Genomic DNA, 16,196 nt, shown 5'->3' on the forward strand with positions numbered 1-16,196 from the left:
GCTGCCGGTGCCCGGGAGCGGCAGAACCAGGGCGCCGAGCCCGGTGCCGGGCCGGGTGCTTTGTGTGTGCCGGGCCTGGCGACAGCGGCGCTCCCCGTCCCTGCCGGGGACACGGGCCCGGCGGGGCCTCCGCACCGCCAGGGGGTGCCAGCCCGGCCCGGCTGCCGGGAGCACTGTGGCAGTGACGTCAGCAGGTCCTGGCAGGCTCCTCCCGAGAGCGTCGTTCGGGACCGTAGGCGGGAAGCACCGATCCGCTCTTTCGGGACGTTTCTTCCGGACAGAGCCGGCCCGGTGCCCGCTCCCGGCGGCGATCTGCGCCCCACCGGTGCCCGGTGCCTGCTCCGCGCGGCCTTGGCGCCTCACGCAGCTGCCAGGACCTCTCGCGTATCCCATAAGCCCCTGCGCGAGGGGCTCCTCCCTTTCTCGGCGGGCCCGCGGCGGACGCGCCATCGGCAGCGGTGAGTGGGGACGGGGACCATCCGCGCCCATCCGCGCCCATCCGCGCCCATCCGCGCCCATCCGCGCCCATCCGCGCCCATCCGCGCCCATCCGCGCCCATCCGCGCCCATCCGCGCCCATCCGCGCCCATCCGCGCCATCCGCGCCCATCCGCGCCCAGCCGGGACCCAGCCGGCCCCGGGGCTCGCGGCATGGACCGGCGCCCCCTCCCCTCCCCTTCCCTTCGCTTCACCTTTCCCGGGGAGCGAGAAGCGGCCCCCGCAGGGCCGGGGTTCTGCCTGCCTGGGGCCCGGCCCGCGGCCCTGCCCGGGCGGCGGGGCGCTCTCGGCGCTCGCTCACGGGCCCGGCCGAGCCTTTGGGCCGGGCCCGGCGCGTTCGGTGCCAGCCGGTGTCGGTCGCTGCTCCCCGCGAGCAGCCGCGGTCCGTCCGGCTTCGGTGCGAGCGCCGGACTGCGGGCAGAGCCATCGGGGGGGCTGTGACACCGGGGCACCTCCCAGGATCGCATCTGGAGAGCTCGCAGTGCTCTGCCAGCTTCGGAGGCGGGAGGTAGAGCCACAGCAGATGAAGACCCATTCCCTCGCCAGCCCGGCGTGGCCCGCGGGGGAAGACAGTCTGCGACACGCGCTGCCCGGGGGGCCGCGCCGCGCCCGGCCGCGACCCCCGCTCACCCCGCTCTTGTCCCGCAGCCACCATGCCTGCTCTCAGGCCTCTCGTGAAACCCAAAATCGTCAAGAAGAGGACCAAGAAGTTTATCCGGCACCAGTCCGATCGATATGTCAAAATCAAGGTGAGCAGTCGCTGTCGGTCCCCGAGAACTCCGGGGGTGCCTTTGGGATGGCGGTGAAGGGAAGCGCAGGGGGTGGCAGCAGCCGGGCACGAAGGGTCTGTGGGGGCCGCTGTCCAGGCAAGGGTGTTGAGCCCTCGGGGCAGGGGTGTTCAGGCTGATCTCGTGTAACTGATCTGTGCATTCCTGCAGCGCAACTGGCGCAAACCAAGGGGCATCGACAACAGAGTGCGCCGGCGCTTCAAGGGGCAGATCCTGATGCCCAACATTGGCTATGGCAGCAATAAGAAGACAAAGCACATGCTGCCCACAGGCTTCAGAAAATTCCTGGTCCACAATGTCAAAGAGCTGGAAGTGCTGATGATGAGCAACAAGTGAGTGTGTGGGGCCTGTGTGCTCGCACCTGGGAGAGGCAGAGCGGTCAGGGTGACAGAAGGGAGATTGTTGCTTTCAGGAGCACAGATGCTGTTGTGGTTTTCTCAGTGCTGCTGGTGTTGGGGCACAGAGAGAACTAAAAAACTCATACCTGGTAAAAATAGACATAACAGTGGCAAAATCAGAGCTGTGATTTGTCACTGGTGACCGTGGTCAGAACTGGGGCTCCAGGACTGAGTCTGCTTATCTGGTTGCTTTCACTACGAAGCAATAAGAGCAGTAACCAACACCATTAACAGCTATCTGGGACTCAGTCATTCGCAAGAAGGGCTGAGCTGTTCTGGAGGGAAGCTTCTGCTTCGCACCAAACAGGTCACATTTGGTGAAGGGGTGGAAATTGTGTGGTTCAGTTCCCATGCATTGGTGCCCCTGTGCTTGGCTGCACAGCGGGATGTCTCTGGAGGGCTTTACTGTGGTGGGGCAGAACCAGAGGGCTTTGCCTTGGCTCTCAGCTCTGCTGGAGCTGAACCTGACATGCTGTCTGTCTCTGACAGGTCGTACTGTGCAGAGATAGCTCACAACGTGTCCTCCAAGAACAGGAAGGTGATTGTGGAGAGAGCAGCACAGCTCGCCATCAAGATCACCAACCCCAACGCCAGACTGCGCAGCGAGGAGAACGAGTAACCAAGCTCTGCAGCCCAGGTGTATTTAATAAAGCCTCAGTCCAACTCGGGTGCTGTTTTGCATGGGCAGAGCAGGGGCAGCAGCCCCAGCCTGGCTGTCTTGGGGCATTCGCACAGCGAGGTGCAGTGTCAGGGTGATGGTCAGTGAATTCAGGGCATGCAGCTTCACAAGTGTATTTTATTTTTATACCATTCAGACATTAGCTGTTCTTTCACACAGCACTGTAAATACTTTTCACGTCAACCACCCTGTCAAAAGAAAAGCATAGGGCAGGCCAATGGCCACAGCCCCAGTGTGTCATGGTGGCCTTGTGCTCTAGTTGGCTGTTAACATTCTTTGTCCCTTAAGGCATTTTCTCCTGCACAGAGCAGGATTTGAGCACAGCTGCTGCTATGGATTGTGTGTTTGCACCTCTGGCCTGCCACCTTTCACAAAACCCTTTGACATTAACAGACCACCAGCACTCCTGCAGGTGTCTCCTGCTGATCTGTGACCAGGGTCAGTAGGTTGGTGCCCTCGTGGCACACTGAGGTGCTCCAAGGGGGGAGAGAAGCCAGTGTTGGTGCAAAGCAGAGCTCAGAGCAGGGTTTGTCACTGAGATGGTCACTAATCATCCCTTGGAGGAGACGCTTGAGGTATTCTCCAGTCAAAACTGTAAAAATGGAAGCCAAGCTAGAAAGCTTTGTTTTGCCCAAATGCCAAAATGTGGAGCCCCCAGGAGGAAGGCCTGGGGGCTTAGGTAACCCCCCTGCCCTACGTAGCTCCTGCAGCTTGGCTGATGCAAGTCTCCTTTCCCAAAAGGCCTGTGGGAGTGATGCTCGTCACTAAAGATGTGACTTAAGTTTTTAAGTCATGTTATTTAGGGAAACACTGTAAATACATTCTTGGGCAGTCTGGGGTAGAAAGTGCATGTGCAGTCATTAAAAAAACCATTTAAAGCTATATTTCTTTGTACTGCAGTAGGGAGTATATCGGGAAGTAGTTTCCATTGTTCATGGAACCACGCTCAATTGCAGTTGCATTCTGTGCCCCTTAAAACTTGCTGAGAAGTGGGACTGCTCACCTTTCAGCCCCTCCCCTACATGAGGATGTGTTCCCCTGATCCATGAGGTGTCTGATGCAAGTGCTGCTGGATCCAGGCAGTTTCTCCTGTGGCTGCCCAGGGACTTGCACATGGCTGTGGCAGGAGAGTGGCTCAATGGCCTTCGTTCCACCCACCCCCTCCCTCCCCCCGCAGGCCCAGCTGGTGTCTCTGGCTGGGGCATTGCAAGAGCAGGAGGGCAGTGGGGGAAACACAGCTTAGCTCATGTCCATTGACTCTGAGATGGAGAGGGAAGCAGAATCTTTCTGAATGTTCTCAAACAGTGACGCCATTTCAGGACTGGATCTGATCTGGGATGAAAACTCTGCCATCACTGGACTTTTCTCCACCTCTGGGATGGTCAGGAGAGCAGCCACTGCCCTCATGGCTGACCGCTTCAGCTCATCCTGCTTCTCAAACTCCTGCTTCACCGAACCAGCTTTCACCTGCAAATCCAAAGCCCTGTTTGCAGTTGGCATTTAGAAAAGCTGGTTCAGGCACAGAACCAACGCAGTAGCAGAGTATTTTAGAGCTGGGGAAATGAGGGGAGCAGAGGTGGCTTTGGGCAGGATCTGTCCCAGCCCCTCACGTGTTCAGCTCTTACCTTGGAGGAGCAGGTTGCCCGGAGGGGCTCGATCAGCCGCTCGAGCCGCTGCAGGACGGCACTGGGGCAGAGCGCAGAGAGCCGCGCCAGCATGATGAACGTCAGCATCTGGGCAGGAGGGAGACAAACGGGTTGGTTCTGCAGCCCCTGCGCTCAGAGCTGGGCCCGCTCTGCTGTCGGGCCAGGCTGTACCCACACTGGCGTGTGTTCCTCTGTACTTGTGCCAGGGGCTTTGGGCAGAGCTTTGGAAATGCAGCCCTGGCAGCCAGCAGGCCTGGTGCATGCAGTGCTGCAGGTGTCTGCACAGGGCCATGGGGACAAAAGGCACCACCCAGCACAGGGCTGTGCCTGCTTCTGAGCTGGGGTAAAGTAAATCACATTGGAAAAGGATGTTTTGCTTCCTATGCAGATGTGAGGCCAGCAGCCAGTATTGCATTGCTAGATTGTTTTCAGTATAGTGTCACTGGTCCCTCTGAACAAATGACAATCATTGCTTTAAAGCAGAAGAAACTTATTTTAGACTTTGGTACATTCCCTACAAAGCACCAGGGGTATGTTGTCAAGGCCACCACAGTCAAATCAGAGAGGCAATCATGAAAGGCTGCAGCAGTTGCAGGGAATAGAAAATGGCATGACAGGAGCACGCTGTGGGGAGACAGGTCAATTGCAGGCCAGGCCCCCAGAGAAAATTACGTTAGGGCACAGCACTGACCCGAATATCATAGTGATCCTTTAGCCCATCCTCCACATGGTTCAGGTACTCATAGATGTCCAGCTGGTCCAGGCAGCTTTCCAGCAGAGTGTACATGCACTCAAAAGCAGCTTTCCTCACGTCAAGGCCATCGTCCACTGTATGCTTGAATGGCCCCATTTCTACCTTAACCAAGACAAACAACAGAGGTGTGACCTAAGAGCAGACAGGGCAACAGCTCCGTCTCACACGATCAGCAAGTCACTGTGTGTGGCACCCAGCCAAGCCCATTCACCTCCTGGATGAGGTCCCTTTGGACCTACCTCCCGTATGAGCTCCCTTCGGACCTTCGTTTCGCTGTACAGGCTGGGCAGGACCATGTTCAGTAAATCCCAGATTAAAGAAGGTTTGTTGTGAGCAGCAGAATTAAACAGGGCTAAAGCCACACGGCGAACGTTCAGGTCTGGATCTTGCAGAGTTTGTAAGAAGTCACCTGTGGAGTAAGAGTACCAGTCAGTCCTGCTGCAATGTTTTTAAAGGATTTTAAAAGTATATCGGTATATTTCAAAAAGGCTGGTTATGGAAGCACCTAAGGTAAGATAACTCCAGTGGCACACTTAACAGAGCCATTGGAGATGCTTTCCCTCCCTCCGTTTGGGATACAATAAATGGAAAAAATATGACTCCTGCATTTTGGCATAAAACCAAACTGTGTCTCTAGCTACCTCACCCTAAAGTCAAATCAGCACCTTTGGTATTTGAGGAAACTGGCTTTTGGTTTCCTTTTTTCTCAGATCTTCTCTGAAATAGAAGGACCAGTTCTATACAGCAGATCCAATGTGTGGGCTCCCTAGAAATAAAGCCGTTTCCATATGGATTGTACTTTTCAAGATCCTTGTTGTGAGGGGCTTGAAGTCTGAGTTAAATACAGAAGGAACTTAAGCTCCCTAAAAAACAATGCCCTATGCCCAAGAGCAAGGCATCAGAGCATTTAACAAGGACTCACAGGACAGTATTGCTCTGTAATCCCAAAAGCAGAAGAACACAGATCAAAACTAACTGGACTAGATGAGGTGGAGTGAAAAATCCCCGTGCTGGTAATGATGCCCAGCCTTTCACAGCCCCGCCTCACACTGCTGTCCGTACCACCTACCTATGCAGCCTTTCAGGAGAGCATCAATGGGCTGAGGCTGGTCTGCAATTGTGAACTTGATGGCGGTGACCACAGTGCTCCTGGCATGAGGAGAACCTGTGATGAAGGGGGGAAGAAAAACAGTGAAAGACCAACTGACAAAGTCACTGCTGTAACTCTGTAGCACATATTCTGCTCTCGGTCCAGTTACACACTGTTGAAGAGGTAAGAGAACAGAGCATTTGTCTTAACAACTCTGTGTTTAAATCTGCTCCTGCACAATCTCCACATGCGGTCCCTGTTCCCAAGACCTTCCTGTCCCTGTGCAGACCAATGCTCCTCTGATCTCCCCTGCAGAGATCTTTCATTTCCTGCTCACCTCTCTGTCTGGCTTAGCTCCCTGTTGTACCCACCAACAGTTTACAAGAGGAATTTCCAGCAAAAGGCAGCATTTCCCCCCTCTGGCCATCACCATCCCTGTTACCTGCTGACAGGTGTTTCCTCAGCCGGGGCAGCAGCTCTGCAGGGTTCACCAGGGTCAGCTTCCCCAGGCATTCTGCCACCACGTTGCGTGTCCCTTCCTCTGTGCACTCGCAGTGCTTGAAGAGCAGAGCCCAGATATCCTCTACGTAAGGCGTGAGGCTGTCGGCTGGGGAGGAGCTGATGACTTCCTTCAAGGAGTGCAGCAGCAGGTACTGTCGCTTGGGCTGGCTTCCGATCTCCTTCAGCATAAAGGGCAGGTACTCCTTCAGATTCCCAACGCTGACATTCCCCAGTGCATAGGAGGCAGCAGATTTCACCTCTTCACTGGTGGAAGCAAACGCTTCCAGGATGACAGTTCTGAGTTCCCTCTGAGCACTGAGGTTCATGGTACGGCCCATCTCTGCCAGGGAGAGGAAAGCCAGCACTTGAACAGCAGGACTGGACTTGGGGCTTTTCACATCCTGAACAAACTGGTTCACTGTCACAGGTGCTTCCTTGGGGCAGGCCGAGGACAGCGCTGCCACGCACTTGGCGACGGAGTGATACGCCTGTTTGTGCAGCGGGGCCCCGGCCGAACCCGAGGAGTAAACGGGTGCTGTCAGCTGCTTCATCAGCTCTGAGTAACCCGTGCTGGCTGTCTTTATCAGGACCAGCGCCTGGAAGAAGTCGATGATGGCATTCAGAGCCCCTCCTTGAAGCAAAGGCGAGTGGACAAGCTGAAAGATTTCAGCAAGGACTGAGCAGCTGATCTTGGAGATGCAGGATGGATAAACCTTTGCCAAAGTCGTGAGGAACATGATGGCCACCTGGGACACGTGCATGTCATTCTCAGTCATTAAGGCAGGGAGCTCTGTTAGCACAGACTCGATCATGGCAGGCTTGAGGCTGTCGCTGTAGTTCTTCACCAGGGTGTCCAGAGCAGCCAAAGTGCTCAATTTCAAGGCACGTTGATTCTTTCTCAAAAAGGAAGCTAGAATGGGGAGACCTTCCCCTAGAATGGGTCTCAAATCTATTTTAAGTGGAGAACTAGCAATTAAGGTTAATGCTTTGACTGTTGTCAGTCTGGTGATTTCATTTTTGAGCCTCTCCAGAAATATCTTCAAGGTTGGCTGGAGATCAGTGCTTAAATGGTCTCCTAGGTTGTAAATGATTTGTCCCATGCAGGAGATGGCACGTTCCTTCACCTCCTGGTCGATGTCAGCTGCCTTCAGCCGCTTCAGAGTACCAGAGAAAAGGTCCTCCACATAGGGCTTGGCATCAAAAGTGCAAGATTTATCCACAGGCCTGATAATCTTCACAAGCTGCTGAGTTACCAGCAGAGCTTCTGACGTGATCTTATAAAATGGGTCTCCGATGCAGGTCACAACAGGAGGCAACAGGCTCTTGATATGAGGGTGAAATACCTCCGGCTGGTGGTTGCAGAGAAGGACATGGAGGAAGGACAGTGTGTCGATCCGCATGTTGGAGGAGCTGGATTTATCCGCCAAGGAGAAAACAATTCCTGCGCAAAGGAGACAAGAGGACTGATGTCATGTTTTCCTAAAGAGGGAGGTGCATGGATCCAGCCAGGGACAATCACAGGAGACTTTTCTCATATCCACTATACAGTCACACCAAAAGCGAAGGCAGGACCTGAGCCCTCCAGCAGTGGACACTTCATGAGCCCACAGGCAGGACAGCTCAGACAAAAATGTTGGTGCTGCAAATTAAATAATCAGCCAATATAAAAAAAATTTTTAATTGCCACTGGATTTTATAAAAGAAAATGTCACTTGTGTTTCTGATCTCATTCTAGCTGTTTTCAAAGGAGGCTCCAAAACTCCCAAAAACATCTATTCAGGGGACTGGAAATGAACCTGATGTTCTTATCCTGGCTTCCAGTGCAGACAGAAGCCAGGATTAATGTAGGAACTGTCCAGCATATCCGCACAGAGTGGAACTTGATGTGTATGTCCTGATGCTGAGCAGAATAATTATACAGGAATAAAACTGGAACATGCAGACAAGGAGCACATGTGTTTGGAAACGATTTTGCCAACCCTGCTCCTTCTTCCCAGACCATGGACAAGCTTACCAGGGATGAGTGCAGGGATGTGATCTGCCAGGCAACCAGGAAGAACATTGGCCAGTTCTGTCAGGAGGCTGAAACAACCCTGTCTTGATTTGATGCTCTTTTCTTTGAGCTGCTTGTGCAAGGCCTTGACAATGTTGGGGACCTGCAGTTTGGAGAAGCAAGTGACAAAGGGACACCTCAGTCATCCTAACTGCTCTCAGGAACTCACTCTGGTGCATTTCTACAACAGTTTATTCAATGAGTTTCCTGAGCAGCAGCTGCAATAACAGTAAGGCAGCAGCCTGACCCTTCAGCCAGAGGCCAACCTGCCTCAGCCTGGACACAGATGACAGCAGCTGGTGGAGGGACAGTGCCAGCTGTGCCCCCTGCTCCTGCACTGCCTCAGCACTCTCTCCCTGGGAACAGCAGGAGACAGACAGTAAAGAGCTGGCCCCCTGGATCTGGTCTCCCCTGGCTGCCCCAGGGCTCCTTCCATTAGCCACATTCTCAGGATTGCTCTGGGTACAATCATTGGTACCCCTCAGTGCTTTGTGATTTAGCTCAGCCAGTCACCTGCTCACACACCTGGGTCCGAAGCATCGTCAGGGGAACATCAGCCTTGCCAGAGGTATCGGAAGTGTGCAGCCAGCTCTGGGTGGGCAGCGTTTGCTTCAGCAAGGAGATGTAAGCACTGAAGATGTCAGCTTTGACATTCTCCTCCCTCTCTTTGAACCTGCTTATCAAGGCTGGGGAAAGAGTTCTGTAGAAGTCCTGCAGGAGATCGTGCCTGCTGCTGACAACGGCCTCCAGGCACTTGGCCGCAGCCCTGCGGACCTTCCAGCTGATGTCATCATCGTCACTGTACTCATCATCGCTTTCTAGAAACAACACAAGGGAAAACGAGGTGCACCATTATGATAAAACCAGAGCTAGAGGACCACTTGATCCTCAGAGCTGCCCTCTCCAGCAGGAGAAAGCAGGAAGGGGATAAATGTTAACCCTATGTTCTGCTGAGCACAGCCATCCTCACAAGCAGGCACCTTGCTCTTCATCCTCCCCATTTTCAGTTTCCATCATCTCTTCCTCTTCCTCCTCATTATCATAGTTGTAGTTTGGGTCAAAGGTGATGTACTTCAGACAAAGCCCCATCACACTAGGGATGTGAGGGTCGATTTCCTTTGGGCACCTATCAGGACAAATAAAAATCCTAAGAGTTAATCAAATACTAAGCTGGTTTAAATGTGCAAATAATATAATTAATCTCAAAAGGATCTTAAAGTGCTTCACAGACCATCTGAACATTTTGTTAACATGAGTTAAACCAGAGATGCTTCTTCCTGCTGTGCACAAAGCAAAGCCATATTCCCCTTGGGAGGATGCAATAATTTCTATATGGAAAAATAAATCAACTGCCTTCATGCCCTGGTTGAATTCTCCCTTCCTGGAAGAACACCTCAGCAGCTCTGCAGGGCTCCTTTTCCAAGCAGTAAATGTTTGACCAAATAGCTGGAGAGCTGCAGCTCAGTAGCTCTTCTGCCTGAGCCTCCTTCCTGCCTTCAGGTCCCTCCACAGACCAGGAGCGAGGCAGTTCCCTGTAGCTGAGGAACCCTCCAAGGACAAAGGAAACTCCCACTCCTGCAAAACCAGTACAGAAGGACACCCTCACATGTTGAGGTAAAGCAGCTCATAACGCCAGCCCAACCCTGCCTGTGCAGAAGAGATTTCATATGTGAACTGTCATTCCCACAGGAACACGTGCAGTAAGGCCCTCCTCCCTGGATGCTGAAAGTGTGGGTATTTACACCAGGAGGACATGGATGCACTGGATGGCACAGAGGTGTTTCCCAAGGGCACACACCTCCTCACGAAGGACTCGAAGGCCTGGAAGCAGTACTCTCGCAGCTCGTCATCGTCCACGTTACAGTACTGAACGATCAGAGGCATGATCCTCTCCAGGTGTTCTCCTGGGAAAGACAAAGCAAGCAGCAGTGAATAACCATTCCAGCCCTCACTCACCCAAGCAGCTGACAGCTCGTCCACCTGCCACTTCCTTCCTGTGCCTGGCAGAGCATTCCTGGCCTGGACCTCATGGGCAAGGAGCCCGCCAAAACCAGCCATGCTGATCTTCATAAGCTAACCCCTGCACCCTGTCTGCAGCCACTTGTTGGCATTTCAGTCATAGGAAGAGCTGTGATTAGAGATCTTCTAGAACCTAATCTCAACTCTTTTAGACAGGTCTTTTAGACAAGTAATACAGTATGCTGCCCTCCCTTTCTCCTCTCATTTAAAATGGGGTGAATCTACTGACCTAATTCACAGAGGTGTTAATTCAGACCAAGGAAGCCTCGCAAGATCTTGAGGTGAAGTTGCTACAGAAGGGCAGCCAGAGAGATACTCTGGTGTCTCCTCCCTTCCAAGCAGAGACCAGAGAGCCAGGCCAGGATCACAGAGGAAATCACAAAGCACAAGACACTAATACATTAGGAACAGCGAGCACTCTTCTTTTACCACTAAGAGGAGCCACGCTAAAATGCACATACATTTCCCAGTCCCATTTCAAGCTGCTCATCCTACCTATGCGATGCCCAGCCTGCCTGCTGATGCCAGCCACACACTGGATGTATGTCCTGGTGGTAGATGTAGACTCATTCCTCTTCAGTTCAGCCAGCAGATGCTCTGTGAGCTCTGAGAAGATGTTTCCACTGCAGGTCAAGACCAGGTGCCCCAAGGCAATGATGGCCCGTTTACGTACTGCCAACCTGGGGCTCGTCAGCTGGGGCAGGAGGCAGGTCAGGATCGAGGAATGGAATGAGTAGAGTGTTCCCCCCAGTCTGCAATCAACACAACAAGGCAGAAGTTGAAAGTCCAAGCCTCAGAGAAAAAGCCCTCTTGGCAGCAACAAATGTAAAAATCCTTCAGTTATGAAGACTTCATGCTCATTGTGGGAAGGGGGAGAACGCTGGGTTTGGCATTTGGTCTGAACACTGACTTGTTCTGTAAAGCACAAGGGGAGGCTATTTGTCTCCATGACAGAGGAGTTTTTGATGTGTCCTTCTGGATGACCTGGAGGTTTGTCAATAATTTCCTGCATGCAGATGACATATGACACTGTCACTCTGACTTATGCAACAAGAGAAAGAGAGGCAGCCAGGAAAAAAATGCATGTGTGATCGGATCACAGGGCTAAAATAAACCTCCCTGCTTTGCCCTCTCGTGTTTGTGGAGCTGAGTCCCTGTGGGATCCATCACCAGTGGCACTGCCATTCCCAAGCACAGAAAGGCTCAGCATGTTGTCTCTTGTCCCTGCTGGGACCCTGCTCTGTTCAGATATTCCCCAGGGGCAGCCAACCCAAATACTGTGTTTTTAAATCCCAGTAGTAGGATTAGGGAAATGAAGAAATCAAAAGCAGACACATCCCTGCAGCCCCGTGTAATGCACAGCTCCAGAAGAAAATGCTCTGGTACCTGCTCAGCATATCTGACAGGATGTCAAGAGCTTCCAGCTGCACAGATACATCCTCCTGCTTGCCAATGGCTCCCGTCAGCTGGGCTGTGATCTTTTTGCACACATTTGCTGTCATGGTAGAGCCTGCAAGAGAGAGATTTTACCCTGCTATCAGCTCAAAAGGAGCCTTTTTGCTGCTGGGAACCATTCAATGCCTCCTACACTGAAAAAAGAAATCCCCCTTAGGAGACCTATCAGGACATACACATGAGATGGCTGCAGAGGAAACTCCTATCCCCAGGAACCTCAGGTGTTTGCTGCTGTGTTTTTGGGATAAGTAGTTCCAAACACTGCTCAAATTTTCATTTCAACCCATCTTTCATCACATTGGTACCTCAGCTTCTACTGTCTCCCCTCTGTATGTCACTCATTGTAAGTAAGTAAGGAATTGGTAACTTTTATGCTCTGAACTCCACATTTTCCTCTGTTTGCCAAAAGCTGGGATTCCCTGTTCCTCCAACAGGGACAGGCAGTGTACCTGTGGAAGCTGGTGGCAGCTCAGAGATGACAGTTTTGAGGCCAATGCTGGAGATATCCCGCAGCTGCTCCTTGTCTGACAGCATGTTTGTACACAGCGTATCCACGATGGTCTCCACCTGGTACTCCTTCACTTTGCCAACCAGCGGGCCCAGGCTGCGGGAGGAGAAGCTGGTCAGGATGAAGGGCCTGATCCAAATGCCTGTGTTCTGCAAACCATCCCATTTCTCCTTCTTAGAGATCCTGGCCACCTGCCTGGGAATGACTGACTGGACGTTAACTGCTGTAAGTACCTCCTTAAGCATGGAAAGGAAATATTCCTGGTTCCATTTTGAGGCCTCTTCATTGTCACATTCTGGATGGATGAGAGATCACAATGAGTATGGACTTACTGCTGATACAATCAGAGATAAACAGGCAAAGAAGTCGATCCTCTGCTCAGTGCCCAACTGTTTCACTTTAAAAATCAGAATAAGCCAGCCCAAAGCAGGCAGAGGCAGGAGCAGGGCCAGAAAATGTCATGACCGTGGGAATCAAAAAGAAAGGGCTAAAGGTCACAGAGAAGGGACAGGGATAGAAGTAGCATATGGTTAAAAAGAAGGGAATACAAATAGGATCCACAGAAAGAAAAACAGAGGAACCTAAATTTGTCTTTAAATGGCCCACCTTTCTGGAGCACTGGGTGAACTGAACCATTCAGTGGCATTTCTGGACTTAACACTTTCACACAGCCATGCTGGGGAAGGCGACAGGAAAGAAAATGGCAGCAGCAAGATCCCTTCATGTGAGGAGTCACAGACTTTTTGCCTTTGTTGATTTGGATTAAAAAAATATTGAAACAGTCCAGGGCAAAGCAACAGCACAGGCTGCACTCGGAGTTAAGGCAAGGAAAAACCCAAGTGTATTATAAACTGTAATGAAAAATGCCCTTCAAGAGGAGGATTCAGACCTGAAATTGGAATGCCGTAAGGGTTTAGTACCATCGCTATTGAAGAGAGAACCACGGGGCAACTCAGAACAGGATTTCAAAGCCCAAGAGACACCAGGAGCTTGATGACCAACATTTTAAACTGGACTTATCTCTGAGGAAGAAATATCTTAGGAATACCACTTTTCATGGTAAGGTTCATATTACAAACACTGAACTAATTTCAGAATCACTTCCTGCTGGTACAAAGGTACCTACGTGTTCACGCCTGGTGAGTATTGAGACAAAAAGTGCAGTGCCCTATGAGAGGGCAAAGCCCCTGGCAAGGGAGGTTTGAGGGAGTGCCCAGGGCCAGACTCTGCTCTCACGTACCCTATAGTCTGTAGTGGCTTAATTAGTGACAGGGAACATGGCAGTTACTGCCCAGGCTCTTACCACTTGACAGCAAGGTTCTGTACTTCCCCATTTTTGTCCTCCAGCAATTTCAAAAGCATTTTCACAACTTTTTTCTCGCTGTCTTCATCTAGTTTTATGGAATCTTTCTGCAGTTCTATCATCAGGTCGTTGGTGGCCATAAACCTGAAAGGACAAAGGACAAAAGTGGACTGGCTGATGTACAGACACAAATGCATCGCCTTTGCATCTCCTGGGACAACAGAAGTTGGCAATTGGTGCTTGTATGAAAACACACTATCAAAGAGTAACTTACCACCCTTCACACTGTCCTGAAAAGCAAGGTACAGAGAATTACTACTATCTTACAAGTAGATAAATACCTAAGAGGGGTCAGGCAAACAAAAACTCTGAATGTGGCACCTGACTTTTGTATTTTTCTCAGTGACTAAATGAAGATGGTTAATTATGCCAGAAAAAATCAGGGTGTTTTTTTTCAACAATTGCCTGGCCTAAGAAAAGCACTTCTGGGGTCTAAGAATATACCTGACTTTGGTCTTTCTGGCTAATTTAGCACTGATAGTATGACCCCACACATGGAGAAGGCCTATCATGCTCAAAAATGAAAAATAAAGTCATGACTTCATGCAAACTACACCTCAGAAGTGCCCTAGGCTATATTTAGATTGCTGTGAGCAAAACCAAGCAAGTAGTTATCACTCCAGCTTAGAAGGAAAAACAAACACCCAGCTAACTGTTAGTCAGTTTTCTGACAGGGACAATGACAAAATGGATATTAAGAAATTCTGGAAACTATCTATTTTCCTGGGAGCAGGAAATGCAAAAGTTGCTGGTAGAGGAGTCTGAGGTTCTGAGGTATCTCAGCGTGGCTATTGTGTATTAGCTGCTTTCTAATGTCAGCCCTGCACGGGATGAATGTCTAACAGGAACCACAAAGCCATTCCCTCTTCTTACAAGATGACATGTCCTTTTACAGTTAGGCTCTGGTGCCACTCCTTCAGCACATAAGAGCTCTCATGTGCAAGGTAACATTTGGAGCTCCCATCTGTAAGCCCGTTCCTGAGCAGCACCGAGGTACATCTGGGACGAAGGACTGCTGTGGTTCCAAAGCCAGCCTGAAACCCAGAGTGGGAAAGCAGCGGGACTGTGCCCGAAGACATTACCAACGTGCAATCTATTTCTGATCCTGCAAGAGCCCTTCAGCTGCACCCGCGGTTCACTGTCTGCGCACACCCAGCATGACCAATTATGGCCACAGGCTGAGCTGAGCCTTCCATGGCAACATGGCCAGCTTTGGACTTGCTGCCTGCTGCCATCCTGCCCCGGAACCTCGGAATCTCCCACACAGATCCATCTGTGCAGGGGGAGCAAGAGAAAACTGCTCCTACAGTGGGTCATGTTTGGCCGTGTGCTGGGAGGAAACGGCCCTGCAATACCTCTGTGACACGACATGCTGTGGGGCACATCTAGTTTGCAGTGTTAACCGTAAGTTCTTTGAACAAACTGTTTGTACAACTACACCATCACTGACTTCTTTATAAAGTACCTATTTTAACATAGGAAAATACCAGCAGCCTTGCAAAAGTCAACCTACTTTTAGGCTTTTACTAACCTCTCTCTTTTATACCTCAAAATACCAAGTCTGGCACAAACATCACCTTCCAGATTGGTACTGAGAACAATATGCTCAGGGATGATATCTTTCATAAATGTTAGTTTTCATTAGTTTTTATAGAGTGCCTTACACATCAAGCCACTGGCCCCAACCCTGAAAAGGTGTCAACTTTTCTGCTGACATAACCAAAGAGAACAAAAGCATCTTAGTCCTGTTAGGGAGGCAAAAGTTCCCATCACACAAAAATAGTTGATAAAGCAGCTTGAGCATGGCCAGCAGCTTCTGTCAACCAGGGACAGAGCTGCCCAGATTGGGGTCTCTCAGCCCTTTTAACGCACTGACCATCTCACCTAGAGGAAAAGCAAACTACTAGTAGTTCAGCATTTGTGCTACAATGTTCTTCATTCTCAAAATAAGTAACAACTTAAAAGTTCAGCTGTCAAGACTCTCCTTTCGACTTCCATCAGGCAGCAGCCCAGGCAGAGGCAGGGAGCGCCCTTGGCTTCTCTACATTCCCCCCTCGGCCAGGACTCAGCTGGGTTGAGGCATCGCAAACAGAAGCGATCAAAGGCTCTGACACAGAAGCACCCTGCGCACCGCGGGGCCAAGGGACCCCTCCGTGGGAAGCCGCCCATCCCCGCGGGGCCCGACCCTCGTGCCGCACCTGAAGTCCTTGTCGGTGGAGGTCATCTTCTCCAGCAGGCTGGAGATGTGGTAGGAGACGCTGGCCATGGCGAGGGGCCGGGGCCGGGGCAGCTCCGCGCAGGGAGCCCCCGGGGCAGCGGGACGGGGGGACGGGGCGCGGGGGGGACCCGGGCTCGGCGGTGCCTCTGCCCGCTCGGTGGGCCGGGCTAGGGAGGCCGGGGCAGGGCCGAGCAGGGCTGGGCTGGGCTGGGCCGGGCTGGGCAGGGC

The 16,196-nt window shown here is 51.9% G+C and overlaps 2 protein-coding genes across 4 annotated transcripts; one reads left to right on the plus strand and one right to left on the minus strand.

Moving 5' to 3' along the window:
• Nucleotides 1-311: 311 nt before the first annotated feature.
• RPL32 (ribosomal protein L32) lies at nucleotides 312-2,345 on the plus strand. Its single transcript, XM_050313117.1, has 4 exons — nucleotides 312-458; nucleotides 1,145-1,245; nucleotides 1,435-1,616; nucleotides 2,172-2,345. Exons 2-4 carry the CDS (start codon nucleotides 1,150-1,152, stop codon nucleotides 2,299-2,301), a joined length of 408 nt encoding a protein of 135 aa, XP_050169074.1. The 5' UTR covers nucleotides 312-458; nucleotides 1,145-1,149; the 3' UTR covers nucleotides 2,302-2,345.
• An 89-nt stretch (nucleotides 2,346-2,434) lies between these two features.
• On the minus strand, nucleotides 2,435-16,188 carry LOC126638851 (cullin-associated NEDD8-dissociated protein 1-like). Of its 3 annotated transcripts, none has more exons than XM_050313089.1 (15): nucleotides 15,949-16,188; nucleotides 13,691-13,834; nucleotides 12,329-12,483; nucleotides 11,811-11,934; nucleotides 10,920-11,176; nucleotides 10,204-10,309; nucleotides 9,386-9,531; nucleotides 8,931-9,223; nucleotides 8,367-8,508; nucleotides 6,294-7,793; nucleotides 5,831-5,926; nucleotides 4,997-5,170; nucleotides 4,699-4,859; nucleotides 3,987-4,094; nucleotides 2,435-3,828 (listed from the first exon to the last, which is right to left on the minus strand). In XM_050313089.1, exons 1-15 carry the CDS (start codon nucleotides 16,014-16,016, stop codon nucleotides 3,601-3,603), a joined length of 3,702 nt encoding a protein of 1,233 aa, XP_050169046.1. In that variant the 5' UTR covers nucleotides 16,017-16,188; the 3' UTR covers nucleotides 2,435-3,600. The 3 variants fall into 3 exon arrangements, with proteins under 3 accessions (XP_050169046.1, XP_050169044.1, XP_050169045.1); XM_050313087.1 differs by having other exon boundaries at nucleotides 12,329-12,682; XM_050313088.1 differs by lacking the exon at nucleotides 15,949-16,188 and having other exon boundaries at nucleotides 12,329-12,682; nucleotides 13,691-13,838.
• Between the last annotated feature and the right edge of the window lie 8 nt (nucleotides 16,189-16,196).

Source organism: Myiozetetes cayanensis, unplaced genomic scaffold, assembly GCF_022539395.1.
Source record: "Myiozetetes cayanensis isolate MyiCay16 unplaced genomic scaffold, myiCay2020 scf18, whole genome shotgun sequence".
Taxonomy (NCBI): Eukaryota; Metazoa; Chordata; class Aves; order Passeriformes; family Tyrannidae; genus Myiozetetes; species Myiozetetes cayanensis.

Excerpts from the sequence above, each read along its gene's own strand:
- RPL32 (XM_050313117.1), top strand. The coding sequence starts at position 1,150 with ATGCCTGCTCTCAGGCCTCTCGTGAAACCCAAAATCGTCAAGAAGAGG. Across the intron at positions 1,246-1,434 it reads ATCGATATGTCAAAATCAAG|CGCAACTGGCGCAAACCAAG; the intron begins GTGAGCAGTCGC and ends GCATTCCTGCAG. Across the intron at positions 1,617-2,171 it reads GTGCTGATGATGAGCAACAA|GTCGTACTGTGCAGAGATAG; the intron begins GTGAGTGTGTGG and ends TGTCTCTGACAG.
- LOC126638851 (XM_050313087.1), bottom strand. The coding sequence starts at position 13,721 with ATGGGGAAGTACAGAACCTTGCTGTCAAGTG. Across the intron at positions 8,509-8,930 it reads TGACGATGCTTCGGACCCAG|GTCCCCAACATTGTCAAGGC; the intron begins GTGTGTGAGCAG and ends TCCAAACTGCAG. Across the intron at positions 7,794-8,366 it reads CATCCCTGCACTCATCCCTG|GAATTGTTTTCTCCTTGGCG; the intron begins GTAAGCTTGTCC and ends TCCTTTGCGCAG.